The sequence below is a fragment of the Nomascus leucogenys genome, chromosome 14 (assembly GCF_006542625.1).
Source record: "Nomascus leucogenys isolate Asia chromosome 14, Asia_NLE_v1, whole genome shotgun sequence".
NCBI lineage: Eukaryota > Metazoa > Chordata > Mammalia > Primates > Hylobatidae > Nomascus > Nomascus leucogenys.
Window position 1 is genome coordinate 82,382,636 of NC_044394.1, and position 12,987 is coordinate 82,395,622.

Here is a 12,987-nt window from a genome sequence, read left to right on the forward strand (position 1 = left end):
CACAAAAACTCTCAGGTGTCTCAGAGTCAGAATGGAAACCTGGGTCTTTGAGGTTCAAAGCCCGGGGTAATAGTCATGATTGTAATTTCCCATGTGTGTGGACACTGAAGGCTGAGGCAACTACTGGGCGACAAAGTCCACTTTCAAACCTTCTGCTTGCCCGGTTACTGTATGCTGACTGGCTGCCATTGGTCAGTCTCTGCGATTTGGCTTAGAATGTTGGGCAAATGACCACAGACACATGGTCAGAAACAGGATGAATCTCTTGGAACTGCCAGGATCAAGGCAGCCACACAGGGCTCACATCCGAAGGCAGCCCTTTCTTTACATGTGTGGCATAGAAAGGACTCCTGGCCACAGACCTTTATTATTATTCTTATTAAGAGTATTGTTTGGCTCTCCTCCCGCCGCCCAAGATGCCGAAAGGAAAGAAGGCCAAGGGAAAGAAGGTGACTCCGGCCCCTGCTGTCATGAAGAAGCAGGAGGCTAAGAAAGTGGTGAATCCCCTGTTTGAGAAAAGGCCTAAGAATTTTGGCATTGGACAGGACTTCCAGCCCAAAAGAGACCTCACCCGCTTTGTGAAATGGCCCCGCTATGTCAGGTTGCAGCCGCAGAGAGCCATCCTCTATAAGCAGCTGAAAGTGCCTCCTGCGATTAACAAGTTCACACAGGCCCTGGACCGCCAAACAGCTACTCAGCTGTTCAAGCTGGCCCACGAGTACGGACCAGAGACAAAGCAAGAGAAGAAGCAGAGGCTGTTGGCCTGGGCCGAGAAGAAAGCTGCTGGCAAAGGGGATGTCCCCACCAAGAGACCACCTGTCCTTCGAGCAGGAGTTAACACTATCACCACCTTGGTGGAGAAAAAGAAAGCTCAGCTGGTGGTGATTGCGCACGACGTGGATCCCATCGAGCTGGTTGTCTTCTTGCCTGCCCTGTGTCGTAAAATGGGGGTCCCTTACTGCATTATCAAGGGGAAGGCAAGACTGGGCCGTCTAGTCCACAGGAAGACCTACACCACTGTCGCCTTCACACAGGTGAACTCGGAAGACAAAAGCGCTTTGGCTAAGCTGGTGGAAGCTATCAGGACCAATTACAACGACAGATACGATGAGCTCTGCCATCACTGGGGCGGCAACATCCTGGGTCCTAAGTCTGTGGCTCGTATCACCAAGCTTGAAAAGGCAAAGGCTAAAGAACTTGGCACTAAACTGGGTTAAATGTACACTGCTGAGTTTTCTGTATGTAAAAATAATTAAAATAATACAAATTTTCCTTCAAAAAAAAGAGTGTGATTTGGCCTTCCTATTCCACTTAGGTAACAGGCAGTCTCGGTAGTATCATTTTGAAATTGGGAGGACAGCAATTCATAGAGACTTAGAACAAATGAGCGTCTGTCACAGGAAAGAACAATCAGCAAACATGGAAAACTAGAGTTCATTTTAAGGAGTTTGTATTTTTTACACTTCTTTTTTAAGGATATAATTCCCTAACTAAATCTGGAATAACTATGAATAAACAGAAGTGAGTTTGAATTCAATGCACGTCACATTTTGCCACAGTTTCCCGGATTTAGCCAACGTTTTTCTGTGATACTTCCAATATTGAGTTTTTCATATATCAACAAGTAGTGTCTTAGCAAAAGAAATATAAGCCAGGTGCAGTGGTTTGTGCCTGTAATCCCAGCACTTTGGAAGGCCAAGGTGGGAGGATTGCTCGACAACAGGAGGTTAACACTAGCTCAGGCAACATAGTGAGACCCTGTCTCTACAGAATTTTTTTTTTAAAGTATCTGGACATGGTCACACCCCTGTAGTCCCAGCTATTCAGGAGGCTAAGGCAGGAGGATCCCTTGAGCCCAGGAATTTGAGGATGCAATGAGCTATGATTGCACCACTGCAGACTATATATATGAATCTGCCACTCCCCCATCCCACCATCCCATCAATAGATATCACCCTGTACTCAACCTTGAGCCAAATAATTGATGCAGTAGCAGCTGCATTTAAGCCATTGTGAAGTATCTGAAGTGTCAGGCTCCCACACTGATTTAGGGAAGCATCCCAGAAAAATCTACTTCCTTGATGCCTGTACTGGGTTGAATAGCATCCCCACCAAAAAAACCTCACGTCCACCTGGAACCTCAGAATGTAACCTTATTTGGAAATAGGATCTTTGTAGATGTAATTAGTTAAATTGAAGTCATCCTGAATTAGGATGGGCTCTAAATCCAATCACTGGTATCTGATAAGAAAATTCACAGAGATACTGGCCATGCGTGGTGACTCACGCCTGTAATCCCAGCACTTTGGGAGGCTGAGGTGGGTGGATCGCTTGAGCCCAGGAGTTCAAGACCAGCCTGGCCAACATGGCAAAATCCCGTCTCTACTAAAAAAATACAAAAAAGAAAAAAATAAAATTCACAGAGATACGGACACACAGGGAGAAGGCCGTGTAAGACACAGGCAGGGACTGGAGTGAAGCTGAGGAACACCGAGGATTTCTGGCCATCACCAGAAACAAGGAGAAAAATATCGAGCAGGGTCTCCCTCAGAGCCTCTGGAAGGAACCGACCTTGCTGGCACTTGGATTTTTAGGCTTCCAGCTTCCAGAGCTGTGAGAATACATTTCTGTTGTTTGAGGCCACTGGGCCTGTGGTAATTTGTTACCCCAAGGAAGCATTGCAGGGCCAGAGATTCCTCCATTCCTTATGTCCATGTGTCTTTTTTTCTGGGAAGCCAGTGGGGTTAACAATTGTGACTATGTCCTTTAGTTCCCAAGGAAAGTAAATTTGGGCCTCAGTGTGCCTCATTCCAGAAGATAAGTTGTATACTACCCATATACACATCTAGAGCAAAATATGGGTATTTCTAGAGCAAAATACCCATATTTTGCTCTAAAAAAACAGATGCCAAGGAGATGTATTGTCTGTAAAGTCTCTGCTAGATAAATATTCCTCTTTGTTTAAGAGTTATACTGGCTTGCTTTGTGTATTTTTTTTAAAGAACGACGGTCTGTCCCACCAGGAAAGGAAGGTCGTGGCTGGATGTCACTACGGACACTTTCTGACCCAGGCCACCTTCACCACTCACCCCCACACTCACATACTGCTGCTGGAACAGGCACCTGGCTGTCCCCAGGGGCCAGGGGTTGTCTGTGAACCTCAGCCAGAGCCCCTCATTGGTAAGGAATACACTCTGCCCCCCAGACCAGGAGCATTTGGGTAGTTGAAGGTCCCAGTTTGAGCAGAAGTCACAGGCACTGCTGCATTCGGTCTGTGCTGCTCTGGCTCTGTACCCAATAGGGAAGAAAGCAGAGCAACAGCACTCTGCCTCTCTTGGTATCTCCTGGTGTCTCGCATTTTACACCTCATTGCAATTCAAAGAATCCAAACATAATGGCCTGCCATAAACCACAGGGGTTTAAGAACCATGCAAGCAACTGCTTCAGAGGAACAGGGCTTAGAGAGGGAAGGATGTGAAAATCGGGCCTGGGAAGCCAGGCTGGCCTGCAAGGGTGATAGGCTTTACCTGGGTATTATTTTGTGTCTTATTCATAAAGTGGAATAAATAATTCTCCACTTTGTAGTTATGTAGCTCTTGGCTGTAACCTTTATAAAGGTCTATGAAGCAGTGTCTGTTGAAGTCCTAATTTGAACTTCTTTTTAGCATGTCAACCTGCCAGGAAACAAACAAAAACAGAAACACGTTATGGGCTTCTGATCTTCTAAAAGCCGCAGTCAATATACTTAACACTGGCCTAAGGACAAACGGGTACATAGTGATGCCGGTTGTGAGCCTTCGCAGGGATTCATCCAATAAATTAGACATGTTTCATTTATTGGAACCTCATACACATCTTGACCAATGATTTTGTCAAAATGTTTTGCTCTAGAAAAACAAATGCCAATTTCCTCTTCCTTGTCCTCCTCTCCTCCAGGTTGGTTGACAACTTCTGCATTTGCGAAGGGTGCAGTGTTCCTCACTGTCTCATGTATGAGATTTACATGGAGACCTGTGGGCAAAACACTGAGAACCAAGTCAACCCGGCCACCTTTGGGAAGGTAAGTTGTTGAAGATTAAGAATGCTCTATTCACTGAGTGCAAAAAAGGGAAGCAAGTTAATGGAGGAAATGTTGCAATGTATTTGAGTCTAATGGATTTTCGGTGGGTATCTTTGGCTTCCTTCCCACCAGCTGGTCAATATCCTTCAGCTAATTGAAGAGCCATCCTGTTAGCCACTTCCCTTTGTCCATGCTTCATAGTGAGGGACCAGGAAGGATGAGGAATGGGTAGCACCTAAGGGAATGTAATTATGGCAGCTCCAAGCACTCTTCAGGGAGCCAGGTTTGCTGGGATGGTACTCCCTGCATGGAAGTGCCAAGCTCTGAGAGCCGCTTTGGCACCACACAAGCTGAGAGCCACTTTGTGATATCGGACAACTGATGTTTCTCACAATTTGGTTGTGCTGAGAGAACTCATTGGCTCTTAAAAGATCTCCTCTGGAGGTTAAGATCTTTTTTTTTTTTTTTTTTCCGAGACAGAATTTCCCTCTTGTTGCCCAGGCTGCAGCAATGGCACGATCTCGGCTCACTGCAACCTCCACCTCCCAGGTTCAAATGAGCCTCCTGCCTCTTGCATCTGTATGTCCAGGAGTGAACTTGCAGTGTCAGGGGGTGCATGGCTGAGTGACATCAAGGGATGTGGCCAAACCATTACCCTCCCCACAGCAATCCTGTGGATTTCAATTTTACTTGCAAAACATTGAAATGATTAGATCCAGTCTTCTAAACACAGTCTTCATCTTTGAAACTTCTGGTCATTTGTGGAAGTTCTACACTTCTGATAATCACAGAATCTTCTAATATGGAGGCTGCTCACATATTTGAAACAACTGTTCACCTCTCCCTGTCTTCCCTTCGCCTCCCTGCCCACCTGTTTCATTATGACTTCAGTTATTGATGTTTCTCTTTAAGGTAGCCCCAAGGGTGCAACCCACTGCATCAGATGTGCTCAAAGGACAAGAGCGCTTACCTTTTTTGGCTACTATTGGCTTTTATTTTTCTGTATCTGTTCACTTTAAGCTTGTAGTTAACAGAAACAACCCTTAAGTATTTTTTTCTAAAGAGTTGAAATTAAGATAAGCCTCCCAAAACAGTCTTGTAAACTGTAAAATATTAATACTCTATATAAATACAAAATGTTGTTGTTTTTATCAGACTGTTATCATCATGTAATTAACTATTTGAACCCAAGAGTAGTTATTCTGTTATTCCTATTGTATTTTATCTCTTCAGTTTTTGTGTTTTTTGTTTGTTTGTTTGTTTTTGTTTTTTGAGACAGAGTCTTGCTCTGTTGCCAGGCTGGAGTGCAGTGGCACGATCTTGGCTCACTGCAACCTCCACCTCCCAGGTTCAAGCAATTCCCCTGCCTCAGTCTCCCAAGTATCTGGGACTACAGGCGTGCACCACCACGCCCGGCTAATTTTTTTGTATTTTTTTTTAGTAGAGACTGGGTTTCACCATGTTGGCCAGGATGGTCTCGATCTCCTGACCTCGTGATCTGCCCACCTCCCTAAGTGCTGGGATTATAGGGGTGAGCCACTGTGCCCGGCCACCTATTCAGTTTTGACCTGCAGTTCTATTTCTCACCATATTCTTGAATCACAGGTGGTTCATCCAGTCTTCCCAACCTGCTGAAGTGGCTATGTTTGAAAAGTGTGTCTTTTATCAAGTCATCTCGCTAGGTGACTCTAGGGTTTTCCCAGTAGCTGAGAATTCCCCCAGCTGCTATCATCCAGGTCATATTTTGCTATTTCATCACTCCGAATATTGGGAAACATCATCCAAGGCTGAGCTGAGTGCTGGGTATCCTGGCCCTGCAGCCTTTTCCCATCCAGCCATCTACCACCCTTATCAGAGGGAAGTGGGTGACTTCGGCTTGGCATATTTTAGCTCCATGGGATCCTCCTTTTCTAACATAGCAAAAACTCTTTTTCATGAACTTTTAAAGATCTTTTTTATAAAGCTGTTTCACCTTCATCGTAATTCTACTGCAAAGCATTAGAAAAAAAGTTAAAGAGACTCCAGTGTGTGACTACATGCAGCTAGGAGGCATTTTTTATCTCAATACTCTCGGATTCCTTTAGAATTCCTCAAGATGCCAAGGTACTCACTTTCAGCTCTCATTGGAAATTTGCCTGAAAAATGGGCCACATCAGTTGAGCTGGTATTGGGAAGGGTCTCTGCGCTGCTGAATTTGTGACTAAATGGAGAAGGGAGGGGAAAGGAAAAGGATATGATTCCAAGGTATGTTTACAAGAGAAACAACAAAATCCGCAATTCTCACTTCCTCCCTCCTCCCCTGGGAATAGAGTCGGTTTCTCGCCAAGTTCCTGTGCAGATGTTGGAATGTTTGTTGCTCTTTGTGGTGGTACTGGGCATATGATGGCTAAGACTCATTCCTGGTACAAGTGATATTTTACATGGATTAGGGAATTTCCGGAAGGCTGACTTCCTCTTTTGAAATAACATTTACTGATGTTTTTCTGATTATAAAAGGACTACATCCCCTGTGTAGGAAATGTGGAAATTAGAGGAAAATGTGTAAAAAGAAGAAAATGAATGCCAGCTATCATTTCCCTGTTCAGAGATATAGGCATGTGTGTGTAGTTCATTTGCAGACGTGCACACTCACTCATGCACACATATGGGACCGGCAGGAGCTGGAGAAGTAACCACATGGCAACTTCATCTTCCTGTTCTGTGTCTGAAGTTATCCAGTGGCTGGTTCTTCCTCAGCTCCTGAGTGAGCATTTGAGCAATCAGCATGACCTTGCTGGAAACTCATGGATGACACCAAGTCTTGTTGTCACTGTAACTACCCAACAATGTCATCAGTCTGATGCTTAGAGTATCCAGTCCCAGATAATATCAAAACTCTGAACTTGGTTTAAAGTAGAACTGTTTCCCCATCCCCTCTAGCTTGGTATCTTGACACAGAGAACTAGGCCTGGGGCTTCTTCCCTCCCTCTGCCTCCTCCCACAGCTCACCAGGTGTGGCCTGACCCTTCTGGGAGGGAGAGAAGGAGGTAAGTGGCTGTACAGTTCTTATTTCATGGCTGCAGGCTCTGGGGGCAGGCGGACCCTGTCTCCCGGTGGTGGTGTTCAGGGCCCCCTTGGGACTGTCCCAGCGTGCATCCCCAGGTTTGGCGAAACACACTTTTCAGCGGTCACGTGCTGCCTGCCCAGCAGGCTATGTCCCAGGGCTACTGTGGCTGACCGCCTGTCCAGGGGGCCTCGCAGGGCAGAGTCTGGGCTTTCCCACATGCCAGCTCTTTCATGGAGAGGACGCAGCCTTCTCAGCCTGCACAGACGGTGGATGAGCCAGCTGAACTCACAGCTGCACCCATCTCTTCCACTCTCCTGCCAGAGCTGCTGGCCAGCCCTGCCCTCACTGCCCACCGGGAGTCTGATGCCACTCTTTGAGTGACTCAGGCCTGAGGGGGCCCACACCCCTCCCACACCAGGGAAGAGGGTGGTCTTGAAGCCAGAAAGCCCCTTATGTGTCCTCTCCTCTCTACCTCATTGTGGGGGATTAGTGTTAAGGGCTTCTGTAGCATTCTACAACCACATTTCAGCTAAATGCCCGAAGACACAAGTCCCCTAGGGTATGTATCTCACAATTCACTTTATGGCATGTTATCTGCTGTCTTTTTACCTCATCCTGTCATGCAGAGGCTGCAAGCCTGGATGGATTGAAAGATTGATGTGTGGATGGATTGATGGACAGACAGATAATCAATCATTAGACAAGAGGACCCCTCAGAAGACTTGCTTCTTCCTGATTTGATTTTTGTCTCTTCTTTGGGCCTTGAGTACTGCATGGCCTCTTATTGCTTCCTTACCTCCTGGCCATACCTATTATAAGGACTCCTTTTGACAAACTCTTCTTCAATTATTTTCACTTGAGTGTGCTGTTTCCTATTGGGACCCTAACCGGTAAAGATAAATAGGTAGATAGACAGACACACAGGCAGACAGACAGGTAGCCATCAGGTAACATGGTAAAATTTTTAACAGCATCAAGCCTGGAATGGAACTTCTTAGATTGTAACCCTGGGTAAGATAACCATCTTGTTTCCACTTCATCACATATAAAGTCAGGATATTAATAATAGTAATATTAATAATAGTACCTACTTCATGAGGTTCTTTTAAGAAATGAATGAGAAAACACATGTAAAGAGAATAAAACAGTCCTGGGACGTGGAAAGCACCCAAGAAATACTAACTTTTATCATTCTTTTTGCCTCAAATATCATAAACATTTTCACATTAAGGTATTTTCAAGTGCATCTTGTATAATAGCTGTGAAATATTTTGGGGGGTGTACCATAATTTATTTAACCATATCCCCCCCTTCTTTTGAGGCAGAGTGTTGCTCTGTCACTTAGGCTGGAATACAGTGGCATGATCTCAGCTCACTGCAACCTCTGCCTCCTGGGCTCCAGCAAGCCTCCCACTTCAGCCTCCCAAGTAGCCAGGACTACACGTGTGCCACCACACCTGGCTAATTTTGTTTTGTTTTGTTTGTAGAGACAGGGTTTTGCCAAGTTGCCCAGGCTGGTGTTGGACCCCTGGGCTTAAGCAATGCACCCACGTCTCAGCCTCCCAAAGTGCTGGGATTACAGGTGTGAGCCATCACGCCCAGCCTAACCATATCCCTTATTGGAAATATAGGTTGTTTGTAATTTTCCTCTGTTTTAAACACCGTAAGTCCTCATCCATATATGGTCGTTTTTTTAGGATAGATCCCCACGTGTGGCCTGCTGAATTGCTTTTTGCAACCAACTGTAAACAATTGCAATCAGTTCCCATCCCTGATGATAATTCATGGTATTCTTACACAAATTCATAACATTCCTACCCCAGGAAACTTGTTGGGTAAAAACTAGAATTAGCTGTTTCTACTTGCATTTATAGGATTATAAGTTGAGCACTTTTGCATGCGTTTTGGTCATGTGTATGTTGTGTGTGTACATATTACCACCAGATCATTTTCTATTGGGGCGTATTTCCTATTGATCTGTTTGAGTTCTCTCTATATTCAGGATACAATTTTTAACTTAATTATATCTTCTGCAAGTTATCCCAGTTGATTTTTTCATTTTAACTGTGTTGTATTTGCTCTCTATATTAAAATGAAATCACAGGATAATCTGGGGTTGGGGTGACTCAGTATTATCAAATGTATGGAGTATTATGTTGCTGGACGATCAGGCACTTTACTTCTGCTTTTCTCTCCCAAACACCAGATTATTTCTCAGGGCTAGAATCTGAGCCTGCTGCGTACTTTCTCATAATTTCTTTAGGTACTTAAGATGTGCATCTGGATTTTGCTTTGCAACTAAACATGTAGGAAGGCTTTTCAATGATATTCTTAAGTTAGAGGTCTAACTAGTTCAACCATTGTGGAAGACAGGGTGGTGCTTCCTCAAGGATCTAGAACTAGAAATACCATTTGACCCAGCAATCCCATTACTGGGTATATACCCAAAGGATTATAAATCATTCTACTGTAAAGACATATGCACACGTATGTTTATTGCAGCACTATTCACAATAGCAAAGACTTGGAACCAACCCATATGACCATCAATGATAGACTGGTTAAGAAAATGTGGCACATATACACCATGGAATACTATGCAGCCATAAAAAAGGATGAGTTCATGTCCTTTGCAGGGACATGGATGATGCTGGAAACCATCATTCTCAGCAAACTGTCATAAGGACAGAAAACCAAACCCTGAATGTTCTCACTCATAGATGGGAATTGAACAATGAGAACACATGGACACAGGGAAGGGAACCTCACACACTGGGGTCTGTCATGGGGTGGGGGACTGGGGGAGTGATAGCATTAGGAGAAATACCTGATGTAAACGACGAGTTGATGGGGGCAGCAAACCAACATGGCACATGTATACCTGTGTAACAAACCTGCACATTGTGCACATGTACCCTAGAGCTTAAAATATAATAATAATAAAAAAGTGAAAATGACTATCACATTAGAAAAAGAAGAAAATTGTAAAATTATAGCATTCTCACAGGTTGGACTATGATGCCAGCCTGTGAGACCAATTATAACTATGTTTCATAATTCCCTGTTTCCAGAGAATTTTTAATGACAAGGGGAAATGTCCATGGCATAATGTTGAGGGAAGAAAGTAGAATGCAAAACTGCAGACATGCTAATTGTGTGATGCCGGGTATTAAATATGAAACACAGAGAACACTTACATATATTGGGGCTTTGAAAAAAAGACTGGAAGAATTACATTGAGGGTTTTTTGTTTTGTTTTGTTTTTGAGACCGAGTTTCACCCTTGTTGCCTAGGCTAGAGTGTGACACACCCTCGGCTCACTGCAACCTCTGCCTCCTGGGTTCATGCCCGGCTAATTTTTGCATTTTTTAGTAGAGACAGGGTTTCACCGTGTTGGCCAGGCTGATCTCAAACTCCTGACCTCAGGTGATCTGACGACCGTGGCCTCCTAAAGAGCTGGGATTACAGGCATTAGCCACCATGCCTGGCCAACATTGAGATTTAAATGGCATTTTCTCCAAGTGATATGTTTTCTTTTTTTCCTCTTTTTTTTTTTTTGAGACAGAGTTTTGCTCTGTCACCCAGGCTGGAGTGCAGTGGCATGATCTTGGCTCACTGCACCCTCCACCTCCTTAGTTCCAGTGATTCTCCTGCCTCAGTCTCCAGAGTAGTTGGGACTACAGGTGTGTGCCACCACGCCCTGGCTAAGTTTGTTTGTTTGTTTTGAGACGGAGTCTCGCTCTGTCGCCAGGTTGGAGTGCAGTGGCGCGATCTTGGCTCACTGCAACCTCCACCTCCCAGGTTCAAGTGATTTCCCTGCCTCAGCCTCCCTAGTAGCTGGGACTACAGGTGCGACTCACTACGCCCAGCTAATTTTTGTATTTTTAGTAGAGGCGGGGTTTCACCATGTTGGCCAGGATGGTCTCGATCTCTTGACCTCGTGATCTGCCTGCCTCAAGCCTCCCAAAGTGCTGGGATTACAGGTGTGAGTCACCATGCCCAGCCTTTGCATTTGTAGTAGAGACCAGGTTGTAGAGACAGGGTTTCACCATGTTGGCCAGGCTGGTTTCGAACTCCTGACTTCAAGTGATTTGCCTGCCTCAGCCTCCCAAAGTGTTGGGATTACAGGCAGGAGCCACCGTGCCTGGCCTCCAAGTGGTATGTTTTCTTTTTCACACTTGTCTGATTTTTTTTCCCCAAAATTTTCATTTACACTTATTTTCTTTATTGTTACCTTATTTCTTTATTATACTTATTTTCTTTCTTGTTTGTTTATTAGAAAAGAGGAAATAGAAATATCATTTAAATATTGTAAGATAAAAAAATGGAAGTTTGTTTCTAAGTCTTCAAGTAGCAACTTTAAATTTGGCTTATTCTTTTAGCTTGTGAGATTGGTTTTTCCTGACCTTGGCACCCGGAGACTGGGCTCTAGAGGAAGTGCCAGGTAGGTTTAGAATTTTTGTTTTATTTCAAATGTTAAAAACAAGGATTTCGAAAATCACAAAATGAATTATAAAAAATGCAAAACGAAACAAACTATAAATAACAACTCTTATCAAAGAGTGTCCACAATTCACATTAGTTCCCAGTGCCTGAAATCATTGAGTTGGTGCTAGAACGAAACACTAGCCTCTTATTTTCTTTGGAATTTTGTTAAAATACGAAGGTTACCATATATTTTTATTGTTTTACAGTCCTGTAAGTGTCTCATTCTTGAAATATGTAAATAATTAACACATATTAAATAATGGAACTGTTGCCTAGGCTGGAGTGCAATGGTGCAATCATTGCTCACTGCAGCCTCAGGCCCCTGGGCTCAAGCAGCCCTTCCACTTCAGCCTCCTGAGTAGCTAGGACTGCAGGTGTGTCCCACCAGGCCTGGCTAGTTTTTGTGTTTTTTAGAGACAAGGTTTTGCTGAACTGCCCAGGTGGGTCTCAAACTCCTGGGCTCAAGTGATCCTCCCACTTGGCCTCCCAAAGCACTGGGATTACAGGCATGAGCCACCATGTCCGGCCTTGGAACTGTTTTAATTACCCTTTGAACTAAAATTTCTGTGTTCACCAAATTAGCATATTTGAATTATATTCAGGAGGTGCAGTCCCAAGGCTCTATTACTTTTCTATTTTTTTTTTTTGAGACAGAGTTTCACCCTTGTTGCCCAGGCTGGAGTGCAATGGCATGATCATGGCTCACTGCAACTTCCGCCTCCTGGGTTCAAGCGATTCTCCTGCCTCAGCCTCCCGGGTAGCTGGGATTACAGGCACCTGCCACCACGCCCAGCTAATTTTTTGTATTTTTAGTAGAGACAGCGTTTTACCATGTTGGCCAGGCTGGTCTCAAACTCTTGACCTCAGGTGATCCACCCACCTCAGCCTCCCAAAGAGCTGAGGTTGCAGGTGTGAGCCACCGCGCCTGGCCCCAAGGTTGTATTTCTAATGCGAAAATAAATTCCAGCATTATTGGGTGCCTTGTGTCATAATTGTCACTCAATTATTATTGCTATTTGTTGCTCGTTTTAAATTGCGAGGGGAAATCAGTGAGAAGACATTGAAGCCAGATTAGGAAAGGGGGCTGCCACTCACCAAGGAATTGAAGACAGTGGAAGTGTTTGCCAAACCTAATATTAGGCAATCATTAACTTGAAAAAATTTTGTCTTAAGCAGGGACAAGATGCTATAGTCCCCTGGGCTTAGCGGAGGAAGGTCTGGGCTGCAGAGAAGGCTCTTGACTTCCCTACTGGGTTTCTGACAACTTCAGTGGAGGGAACCTTGGTGTCATTTTCCCTTCACCTGAAAAAGGTTAATGAGTGCCGGGGGGTTGGGGGGCAGTGGTTGAGGGGGCGGGGCAGGGCACAAGGAGGCTTTCCCTATTACATCTCTA

The 12,987-nt window shown here is 44.6% G+C and overlaps 1 protein-coding gene and 1 pseudogene across 1 annotated transcript in view; both read left to right on the forward strand.

Moving 5' to 3' along the window:
• The first annotated feature begins 416 nt into the window (after positions 1-416).
• Positions 417-1,217, forward strand: LOC105740813 (annotated as a pseudogene).
• Positions 1,218-3,988: 2,771 nt separating this feature from the next.
• The window catches only part of RFX8 (RFX family member 8, lacking RFX DNA binding domain), a 62,391-nt gene continuing 53,392 nt past the window's right edge, over positions 3,989-12,987 (forward strand). Inside the window, exon 1 of the mRNA XM_030827361.1 lies at positions 3,989-4,060. Within this exon, the coding sequence (XP_030683221.1) occupies positions 3,989-4,060 (72 nt within the window). The remainder of the gene's footprint in view (positions 4,061-12,987) is intronic.